The sequence below is a fragment of the Dysidea avara genome, chromosome 9 (assembly GCF_963678975.1).
Source record: "Dysidea avara chromosome 9, odDysAvar1.4, whole genome shotgun sequence".
In the NCBI taxonomy this organism is placed as follows: Eukaryota; Metazoa; Porifera; class Demospongiae; order Dictyoceratida; family Dysideidae; genus Dysidea; species Dysidea avara.
The window spans coordinates 15,009,385-15,021,406 of record NC_089280.1 but is presented as its reverse complement, the minus strand read 5'-3'; the positions used below and the strand labels follow the sequence as shown (position 1 = coordinate 15,021,406).

Below are 12,022 nucleotides of genomic sequence, written 5' to 3'. Positions count from 1 at the left end.
AAGTACAGTAAATATATAGTGGATTGTCACTAGTTTAGTGCTCAGACCTTTGTATTTGCGCCAAGCTTTCATATCTTGATGATGCGAAGGGGCGTTAACCAACCACTTACATGTGAGTGGTGGGCGTTATTTAAAATCAGCGCGTGAGGTGTTCGAGAGCTATTGTTCGTTATGTCCGAATCCGAAGAAAAGGGAGTGACAATCCTTGATGCTGTTAGGAGAGCGAAAGAAGTGAGCATACAGTTTGCTGAACTTTCTACCGGCACGTATCTTAAGAAATTTCCATTGTTGTTTGGTCATGGGGGTGTATTTGTTAGTGGAATTATTTGTATGTGGTACTAGCCTATCTTAGCAAACATTTTTGCTACTTTACGCTTAGGTAAGTACTAGCACCTGTACTTGTATGGGGCGTATTAAATAGAACTGGTGCTTTCGGGTGCCAGTTTCGGCTCTAGTACAAAATATGAAGATGTAGACGAGTATATGATAATTTTCCCCAACAATTTTCTAATACAATTAGCAAACTACTATGCAGGCCGGATGAGCTTCAAATAGAGTACAAACTCGTGTTATACAGGGGGCGTGTCCGAATGACGTTATCCGCATACGCGCGCGTATTTCTTAAGTGGACACCATTTTCAGTGGTAAGAGGGTGAAGAGCTGTTGTGTCGTTGATTGCAAGAATAAGTTTAAGAAAGGTGGTAGATTGTCATTTTACAACTTTCCAGCGAATGAAGAATTGAGAAGTAAGTGGATTGCTGCCGTCAAAAAAGAGAACTGGGCACCTAATGAATCCACTGTCAATGCTCATCTGTAGCGAACATTTCGTGTCAGGCACAAGGAGCAAGAATCTCCTCGTGCCGAATTGTGTTCCTAGGCTGTTTAGTTGTGTGAAAAGCCCAGAAGGAAAAAGGCACCTTGAAAGAGAAATGGAAAGATTTGAAAGGAAGCAAGCCGTGCTGAAGAAACAACGCCAAATTTTGACTAAGGATGATGGAGGGAGTGCTACAGTTATGCAGCAGCAGCAAGATAGTGAGGAATTGGATGAAGAGTATAGTGAAGAATTAAGTGAAGCGTAGTTTCCAAGCAACGACAACTACCCAGAAGAATCTGCAAGAAGTGAAGCCAATGACATGGAAGTGGTAACCAATGAAGCAGAGCCACAGGATGAAGGTTTACTTGAAATTGCACAAGAACTTAAGAAAACTAATGAATTGCTTTTTACAACAGTTACAGAGCTTTTGGAGACCAGAAAACAGCTAGCAGAAACTATGCGCCAAAAGACAGAAACTGAGGCACAACTCTTGCAAACTAAGAGTGAATTATCAGAAGTAAAGAATGAGCTGTCAGTTTTACAGAAGAAGCATGACAGGTTATAAACTCAGAAAACGTCAAGTTACGCAGCAGAGTAGTCAGTGAAAGTTCATTAAGTGATGATGATAAGCCAGTGAAATATTATACTGGGTTACCATCGTACATATTGCTTAAGTGCATATTTGACTTTGTTATAGTTGGCTTGCCAAATGGGTTCTTTGCCAGTTCTTGTAGTCCCTTTGAACAATTCCTTATGGTTTTGATGAAACTTCGTCTTAACCTTGGAGACCAGGACTTAGCATACAGATTTGGAATACACCAATCAACTGTGTCTTGCTACTTCCAATAAATGGCTTGATGTTCTATACCAAAAGTTGTCGTGTTTGTTTGCTGGCCAGAAAGAGATCAATTAATGAAGTCAATGCTGATGGAGTTTCAGAAGAATTTTAGGAAGTGTGTAATTATTATCGACTGTTTTGAGGTTTTCATATAATGACCAACCTCACTCATGGCCCGGGCACAAACTTGGTCTAATTACAAAAAGCATAATACGGTTAAGTTTTTAATTGGGATTACACCTCAGGGATCCATTGCATTTATTTCCAAAGGTTGGGGTGGTTGAGTATCTGATGTCCACCTAACAGAGAACTGTGGCTTGCTATGGAATCTTCTACCTGGAGATACAGTTTTAGCGGATCGAGGCTTTAATATTCAAAAAGCTGCTGGGATGTACTGTGCAGAGGTTAAACTCCCACCCTTTACCAGAGGAAAGAAGCGGTTGAGTAAAATGGAGATTGATATTTCACGTTAACTATCTAGTGTCAGAATCCATGTCGAAAGAGTCATCGGTATGGTGAGACAAAAATATACCATCCTTCAGTCTATTTTACTGATTAATTTAATAATGTGTGAGGGTAGTGAAAGTGAATTAGACATTTCTTCTATAGATAAAATAGTTGTTATAGCTTGTGCACTGTGTAACCATTGTGATTCTGTTGTACCACTAGATTAATATTGTACAATTATTTCAAGTTTCGCAATACATGTACGCAATTACAAAATCAAAGAAGTTTTAAAGTATATTACAATGCCATATTTCACAATGAAATAGTCACTTATTCTGTTCAGCTTTCCCCTTGCATTTTGATTGATATTTCTCCTTGTGACAGTCCGGACAATACCATTTACCCTTTGGCAATTGACTTAATTTAAGTTGCAAGTAGGACAAGTGAAACCATTTTATTTTACAGCTAGGGTTATCACAACCGACCAGTTCTTCTTGTAAATTCTGTTGGCAGTAGCACCAAAGAGTGTCGTCTTCTTCAGAATCTGCACCACTATCTTCATCAAGCACTTGCAGACTATCTTGAGTGCTGGTAGGTACCTCACTTGTCACAGTTACTGTTGTGCTGACAGTATCATCAACTTCAGTAGTAGTCACATTGGTGGTACCATCTAAAGAGTCATGCACCATGTCCGTATGTAACACACTGTGCAGCTTTGAGGCTGTGACTCTACCCGATCGCTGTTCAAACCACACTTTGCTGTTTGACTGTTGTCGTGTATCCTCTTCAACCCTGGAAGCTTGCTGCACTGATAGTGAAATACTGTTATATACTTCATCGCACCTGTTTAGGAGGTCTGGAAATGACATTGATAATGTAGCTTTATCATAAAGGTAAGTTAACGGATTAGGTAGAGCACCACTAACATATTTTGGCACATAGGACTCATTAAATTCTGAAAGAAATGATAAGATTGGTTTTCCCTTCATTCTTGATAGCTGTAAATGGTGGTTTCTGAGATCTCCTTCAGTTGGCTTTGGTATTTCAAGCCTGGATTTCTTAGCTGAAATGCTCTGTTCTCCACTGTGATCATTACTTGATGGCTTTTGTTTTACTTGAGTTGCAAAATCAATGTTACAGATTTCATCAAATTTTACGCTCCGAAAGGTTGATGGTAGCCATGAACATGGTAGAGATGTTGAACTAAACTGACGCTTAGTAAGAGTATTAGTTTAGCAGCAAATAACATAGCAGCTACATGGGAACAAGCCTCTCCTAACCCAGCCATGCATGTACAATGGCCACACAGTACTTGACCATTCTCTTTAGTAGCTACCCAGACCTTCAGTGGCACCAATGACAGACTTTGGGAGTGTTTAATGGCTGACAAAAACAAATAGTTCCTTTGTCTCGCACTACCTGTGGCTACAACAGCAATATTGTTTAACCAGCCATTTACCAACAAGTTGAATCCATCTAAACTTTTATAAGCCCTCATTTCTTCTCCAGTGTACAAGCTGACAGTGAGAATTAGATAATTATACACGTCTGGGTACATTACATCAGGCCAATCGGTCCATTCAACAGTGTCAGCAATCCCATCCTTGCACTCTAAGTAGCAGTACGGATCTTTAGCACATCCAACAATTTTCATTTTATCTTCATACCTCTTCTTCCCTTCGTCCTTAAGCTCAGAAAAATACTTAGAGTACTTGAACGTTGACATAGTTCACCAGTACGGTTCCACTGAAAATGGCGTCCGCACGCGTGTACAGAATTAATAATATACAAACGTGATACTGACACACCCCCTGCATAACCTCTAAAGACTGTGCATTTAAAAGGTCTGTATGCCAATTTTCTTTTAATAATGTGTACAAAGTAATTAGGGTATTGTAATACTTTCATTTTCTTTAGATTGCTGCAGCTGCCAAAGCTAACGCTGCACCATTGAACGGAGAAGGTAAACCTGTTTATTATACAGAGTAATTTATTTTATGTTATAATGTAGATCCTTCTAGTCGCAAGAGGCCACCAGAGGATTCATCTAGCTTAGAATCAGGAGAAGGAGGTCCTCCTGTGAAAAAACCGGCAGGTAACTTGTTTGAAAAGTTTGTGATGTGTGTCCAAGAATTTGTGGTGGCAAAGACAAAGAATCCAGTACAAGCATATTGTCAACTTTTAATCAAAAGGCTGTGCTGCTATCTCTTAGTAATAGAAAATTGTTTATAGGTGTTGACATCTCTAGAGGTGTTCTTGTGCAGTGTGTTTGGTTGCTCTCTTAATTGATGCTTAATATACTCAATAAAGCTTTCAAATTATTTGACATGATGTATTAACTATTTGGGGGGTTGGTCTGATTTTTATGCATCATTCATACATATTTTAGGAATTGGAACTAGCCCAGCAGCTGGACAAATTGATCCTAAAGCTATTGCCAGACAAGCTATAATGAAGTAAGTTGTATTTTGATCAAAATAGTCCTGTTACAAAAACAAGGATTATTTGATTTGTCGGTTTACTGTTAATAGAGACAGACGATTTCCTCTAAAAAGTTATGTGAAGTAGTGATGTGCAATATACCGAAAAATTATCAACATTGCAATATATTTTTCAATATCAATATCATATCGAATCTCAATATTTATATAACCATAGATAATAGAGTACATAAAAGGGATGGGAAACGCAATAACGTGACGTCACATTGTTGTTAACGTGACGTCAAATTGTTGTTAAGACAGAATTTTGTAACCAGCGACTGTGAAACTTCGCTACAGTGAACTCAAGTAAGTAATTGAGGGGACTAGGATGGTGCCAACCCTCAAGGAAGTTGTATGCACAATTAAAGGAGATTGAAAGTGAAAAAAACGGCCCAAAAATTACTTTAAACCACTTACCTTTCTTTGTAAATGTATTTTATCCTTTTAACTGTGATAAACCTATTCCTTACCATTTAACAGAGAGAACCAGAGGAAATATCAGAGCAAAACAGGAACTGTTGCTTGAAGAAATGACTAATTATATTCCATTTTTACCAAAACTTTAAACCACCTTGCAGTACAACGCAAGGGTAAAAGACTGTGTTGGTGACACGCCTAGCTTACCACAAGATTCGAAAGTGGAACCGGCTATACAAGAAGCGGTATGGATGAGGCATGAAGGTACTATAAGCGAAAGTATGACGGCGTGTAACAATCACGGTTAATGCGATGGATACGTTTTGTTACAAAATCTACGGTCTGAATTCTCTCTCCAAAATCTCTCACAAAGGCCTAAATACTTGCTATAGTCTGTTGGATTACTATTTACGCTGCTTAGAACACTAATTCCCATGCTTGAGCACAAAACTGTCTTGTTCATTCAAGTCACGCATAACGGAAATCAAACCGGAAATTGTTTATGTTTCCTATCCCTTTTACTCTATTATCTATGATATAACCTATATCAATATTTATCGTATAGTCAATATTTTGCTACATTTTCAATATATTTTGGTAATTCACAACTTTTGGTGTGTGATTGTGCAATCACAGTAGAAATGAAGCTCAGTTCTGTACGGTTTAGCCATTGTAAAAAGCGTCTACCAGTTTCCCAGGGGAATTAGTAAAATGCGGAATAACGAAATAAGCAAAACTTAACTTTTGCAGATTGTACAAATAGTTATATGCTCTATAGTAATTATACTTTATTTACCTTGTAACAGCTCTGCATGGCGCACCACGGCATTGAATAGAACAGCAGCTGGCGAGCATTAAATGGGATGAGCACACAACCAATCACCCTAGCATGATCTACCTTCACTAACTTTACTTACCTCTTGATTCAAACCTGAAGAGTTTTTAAAGACACACAACCACTGGATTTCCCTACTAAACTCTAGTGTGACTCTAATAAATTTGGTCGTATGCACATGATATTTAACCTAAGAAAGAACTACCGTATAGTAAAAAACTGAGACGGTAAAAAACTTCGGCGAATTTGGCGAATAAGGTTCGATTCGCCAAAGTTTTTTACCGCCTTTTTTTTTTTTTCAGTTATCACATGATCACAATCGAGTGGCCACGTTGACGGATTGTGATGAAGTCTATCCTTCAATATTTCAAACCGCTACCAAAAGAGAAGACAGAAGATATTGCTCTACCTGCTCCACATGGACCGTTAAGCAGCAAAGTTCCACCGGGAGCAATCGAAGCGGCCAATGAAAGGGTATCGTCTAAGCTGCAACCTCCGCCGTCAACGAAATCCTCCAGTGATGCTGATTCCAGCAGGGGTAACTACATAAAAGTGAGTGATGCCCAAAGATTTGCTATCGCAAAGCGAGCGGCACAGTTTGGAACAACCGCTTCGATGAGATTTTTTTCCAGCAAATACCCTGATCAATTTGCGTCTTTGAAAGAACCTACTGTTAGGAGGTGGAAGAATAAATATAAGGCAGACTTGGCAAATAATGAATCTGTTGGCACTGTGAATGATGATTCTGAACAGGAAGAATCACGAGAACTCTGTTTGAAAAAGACTGGACGACCACTCAAGCTGGGTGAAGAACTCGATAAACAGGTCAGGGAGTATGTTGGGGTTCTAAGAGCTAAGGGCCTTGTTATCAACACTGCTGTTGTTATAGCTAGTGCTGAGGGTATACTCATGCACAAAGATGCCAACTTATTACAACAAATCGCTTTGACAGAAGGATGGGCAAAGTATCTGTTACGGCGAATGGGGTTTGTGAGGAGGAAGGCTACAACAAAAGCTAAAATCTCTGTTGAGGACTTTGAAGAAATCAAGAGAGACTACGTTTTAGACATGGAGGTAGTGGTATCAATGGATGAAATTCCTAAGGAGCTTATAATTAATTTTGATCAAACTGGAATACATTATGTTCCAGTTTCAGATTGGACGATGGCTGAAGAAGGGGCAAAACCGGTTGAATTGGTAGGCAAAGACGACAAAAGACAGCTAACTGCTGTTTTTGCAGGTTCCATGAGTGGAGAGTTTTTGCCACCTCAATTAGTTTATCAAGGGAAAACAACACGTTGCCTTCCACATTATGACTTTCCGTCGGATTGGCACATAACATTTTCTGCTAATCATTGGTCAAATGAGGACACGATGAAAGAGTACATTACCTACATTATTCTACCATACATCCATAAGAAGAGGGAAGAATTAAAGCTTGCTAGTGATTATCCAGCATTGCTTACCTTTGATAATTTCAAAGCCCAGTGTACTCATGCAATCCTCACTCTCCTCGATCAAAATAACATTAATGTTGTATTGGTTCCAGCAAACTGCACCGATAGGTTGCAACCACTAGATTTGAGTGTGAACAAATCAGTGAAATCTCACTTACGAAACGAGTTTCAGACCTGGTATGCCAAGAAAGTATGTACACAGTTGCAAGGAGAGTCGAAACACGAACCTGTTGATTTAAAACTTAGCACAGTCAAGCCATTGGGAGCTGGGTGGATGAAATCTTGCTATGACTACATAAAAGCAAACCTGACATCATTATAAATGGCTTCAGGGAAGCTGGAATTCTACTTTAACTCAACCAGTATTTGATTTTAATGATAATTTTATTAATGCAATAAATTATTTAATGAATCATAACATACACTATAGCAAAGCATGAGAAGTAGTGGGGTATATATCCACATTATTTAATTGCATGCCCTGAAAATGGTGTCATTTGTTTTGCAGCAAAACAGCGGACTAGGTGCATTCTCATTGCCGACTGTTTATACTTTTGCTTGCTTGGGTGTAATCCAAAAGCCAAGGCTGTAGCATTAGCAATAGAGAACAGCCCACAATCCATCCCTCCTTTCTGCTTTTGACAACGTCCCATTGTTATGGTGAGCTTCGGAAAATTTGCTGTAGCAAAGAGTTTGTGAATTATTCCAGTTGTTTCTTGATCACAGTGATTGAACAACGTATCAAAAACCTTCACTTCACCTAACTTGCAGTTTATAGTCGAAGCTGTAACCCAGTGATGCCTTGCTTGACAGTGAACAATTTGGATGCAGTTAGTGAGGAAACCATTTGGAAAAAGCTGATTTCTTTCTTGAAAAAGTGTAGACTGAAGTCCACTCACTTTTGGATATTGAGCTTTTAGCAACTCCTGTGAAAGATTGATCTCAAGATCAGAGAGTTCTTGGTCCATTATTATGTCTTCTTTACAAAAGTTTTTTGGCTTCTTTTTTGGTGGTGACTGATCAACCTGATCTTGAGTGCTGCATTGAGCAGTTAAATCCACCATTGATACAGACCCATCTATAGATTCCATAGCAACTGGCGGTGCAGTTGACTCAGCACTGGCATTAGCAAGAAAGTCCAAATTAACTAAATCATCCACACAATCTGCAGTTTTTATGCCCAACTTTACATTGATGGTTTCCTGTGTCTTTGCCCATTCCTTTTGGTCATCTATAATGTAGGTTAAAATACTAGGAATTTCTAATCCTCCTTGCTCAAGGTCAGCTGAATAACGTCGGTGCCCATTTACCCTACACTGAATCGTGCCACCACGCCTTATAAAGATTGAGCTCACTTTAGAAATCTTCCTAGGAACGTGTCCCACAGTCGAAAGTACTCCAGAAATATATTTCTTGATGGCAACGGCATGTGTATCGTGACTATTTCCAGGTTCTCATTCGCATAAAAGTTCATCGTATGCGTTTGGATTCGGCCATATACTTTGGTACTCATGATAACCTCTGCTGCTAGAGTCAACTGAAAAACGAAACGACGATCTTGGCATCGCAGGAGACTACAGCAAACTACACGCTTTCACTAGCACGTGGTTCCGGTTTGACCAAACCAGTTTACGAGAGTCCACATGCCTTGTCGTACGCCATTACGTAATTTCACAAAAGCCACCCAATCGTCAATGTTTTTTCTGTCAATTTTCAAACTGCGGGCATTCGCCAAACTTTTTTACCGTCAAAGTTTTTTACTATACGGTAGGTCATGTGTTACCATGGCAACTAATACATATCATACGATTTCATTTTCTATTGTCATGAAGACGGGTTTAAGGTGGCGCTGAAGTAATTGTGTGAAGCCGTACAATCCCCATTTGTCACAATTGAAATTAGCCCATGCGCTTAATTAGCTATTTTAGGGTAGTGAACTCTGCTTGTGAACCATGTAGTCTACGTTTAAAGGGTTCTTATGATAGTCTGTAATATTGTAGCTTAGCATGCCAAGTTCTGTGAAATCACCCGCTTTAATTTCGTGGCTATTAAACTCTGAACATACGAACCGATTTTAAAAATAACTCACCCGAGAAACAACCTAGCGCTAAGCCGCCTTGGCTGTTATGGTTTCTCACCTTGTAGAACAACTCTATGGAATCCTTTTTAACGATAACAACGTGGAAACTGGTTAAAATGCAAGCCTGCATTTTTCAACAAGTGATATCACGCCCGTCAACAGCGAATCGCAAAAAATCATTCCATAGACCTGTAAAGAAACGCTTCACCAGTGCCTCTGCCAAATTTTGAGGGTCTATGGTACATAAATATGGAATTATTTCACGAATTGTAAGACAGTGTAACTGGCCAGGGTGCGCTCCGTAAAGCAGTAATCACGTGATGATAGCTGGTGTTGTTCACGTGCAGTTACCAGAGTTTTGACAAGGTGATGAAGTTAGTACATGAATATCGTTACTTGTATCAGCAATAGTAGCCTGACAAGTCTAATGGAGTTGGCTCTTTCAATATTTCGAAGCACTTATCTTTGTTCTTTGGCCAGCCAAAATAAATCAGTACTAACACTGCGTTCACATTAGCACGGTAGCACGGTTCAGTTCGACTCGGTTCGGTACGGCCCAGTATTGCCTCTGTTCACACTATGTAGTCTCGCTCGCTAAGTGATCTGGTTTCTATAAGCGCACAATTAAATATTATTTAGTTTACTTACTAAAACTGGATGCAGCTCTTGCCCTTCGAGCCTCTTGTGCTGGAATTCTTTCATTTCAACCACATAGACGGCCATGTAGCTGAAACTGTAAATGCAGAAATCATGCCGCGAATCGGAGTGAGTGAAACAGTAACTGCCACGACGACAAATAGTTCATAATTGTCGTTAGGGTTTCTTCCGTGCTGAACCTCGTGTCGAACAGTGTTCCTGAGCCCTTCTTCATTGCATGTTGAGTTTATAAAATAATTATTTTGTGCGCCTGGTGAGTAATAATCGTACCGTACCGTACTGGCCTGGTTCAATCGGGTGGGCTGACTCGGTTCGGTTGGGCCCGGTATGGACGGTGTTCACATTGCACTTTTTGTCGAGCTGTACCGTTCCAAACCGTGCTACTGGGCTAGTGTGAATGGGGTGTAAATTAGGTGGTGTTTACCAGACCGGCTGTAAAACGAAAAACACATTAACTTGAGTGTGGCATCTCTCAGTGGCATCAGTTTGCCCTTGCTCAGTTTCGTTAAACGCTTGTTTGAGTTAAATGCCACACTCGCTCAGCCAGTCTACAACCGTCTTTTTATAGCATGTGTCTTGTTAGAAAAAAACATGGCGACAGAAAGTGAAGCGGACTCTTCATGTAGTACAAATAGTTTAAGTACCAGTGGTGGTAGCAGTAGTAGTAAGAAGGCAAGGCGACAAGTTACAAGAGCCACTTTTGAGAAGTGGCAGTGTGAGTTCAAAAAGGAATATCAGTCTATGTCATGGTTGCATTGTGAAGTTGAAAAGACGGACAAAAACATTGTCAGCAAGTTATTTTGTCTTGTATGCCAGAAATACGAAGGTAGGATTCAATCTGTGAAATATTTTTCGGCTGCATGGATTACAAGATCAGCGAATCACAATACAAGCAATATAATAGACCATACGAAAAGTGAGCAACACAAACAAGCTATGTCACGTTTGAGAATTGACCAAGCACGAGCTAGTAATGAATCTATCACCAGTTATTCTACAATCGCTTGCTGTCTTTCTGTCATTGATGAACAAACAAGGTTAAAACTTATAGGAAATTTGAGCTTTGTTATGTGATGGCAAGAGAGAGTATACCATTTATGAAATATCCATCATTACACCAACTGTAAATTCATCATGGAGTGGAATTAGGCACTGCTTACGGCACTGTAGATTCAGCAAAGACCTTACTGATTACATAGCTGAAAGTCGGCAACAAGCATTTATCGGATATTTTGGGAAGCACAACCACTTCTTTAGCTTTCTGATAGATGGGTCTGTGGATGCAGGTAATGTGGAGGATGAACTAGTAGTAATCCAGTATTGTAAAAAAGATAACGTGTGTGAAGAAATAAGATCAATAACTCGTTATTTTGCTGTATGTAATCCAACACAAGGCGATGCAGATGGACTATTAAATTGTTTAGGAGTGGCATTAGGTCACCTTGGAATTGAAGACATCCAAGACAAGAGCAATGTGCTTGAAGTTGGTGAGTTACCAATTTCTGATTGGTGGTGCGACTGTCAAGCCATTATACTGTCAACATTGGCCAGCATAATGGCTTGAGAGCCAAGTTAATTGCTGCCTTACCGTGGCTTTTCTGGTTGTGGTGTTATTCTCATAGACTTGAGCTGGCTTGCAGTTAGTTCATTGTATGGAAGTGTTTCAGATATGGGTCATTCCATGTCAAATCACCGAGAAATTGTAGGGTCACCTCTCGGATTTTGACGAAACTTGGTGTGTTTGTAGTACCTATGGTGCTCATCACCCATACCAATTTTTAGCCTCATACACCACATAGTTTCTGATTTATGACCACAAATATTTTGAATATTTCATGAAAAATTGGTTCGTCTTGAGTTACAAAATCAACTGTAGCTCACCACTGTGTAAATATTTAAAAATAAAATTTTCAGCGATTAAAGACTGTTAATTGATAGTTCAAGTAATCCATAAACTATGGGATATCAATTTAATTGAGGTTCAAGCAGGCTTC

At 39.5% G+C, this 12,022-nt stretch overlaps 1 protein-coding gene across 4 annotated transcripts in view; it reads left to right on the top strand.

Annotated features, from left to right (window-relative positions):
• The first annotated feature begins 81 nt into the window (after positions 1-81).
• LOC136266236 (far upstream element-binding protein 3-like) overlaps positions 82-12,022 on the top strand; it is a 63,744-nt gene continuing 51,803 nt past the window's right edge. For 3 of the 4 annotated variants that reach the window (XM_066061245.1, XM_066061244.1, XM_066061243.1), the window contains exons 1-4: positions 83-231; positions 4,017-4,062; positions 4,111-4,194; positions 4,489-4,555. In XM_066061245.1, coding sequence (XP_065917317.1) covers positions 172-231; positions 4,017-4,062; positions 4,111-4,194; positions 4,489-4,555 — 257 coding nt within the window. In that variant the 5' untranslated portion in view covers positions 83-171. Of the gene's footprint in view, positions 232-4,016; positions 4,063-4,110; positions 4,195-4,488; positions 4,556-12,022 lie in introns of all 4 variants that reach the window. The other variant, XM_066061246.1, reaches the window with a different exon arrangement.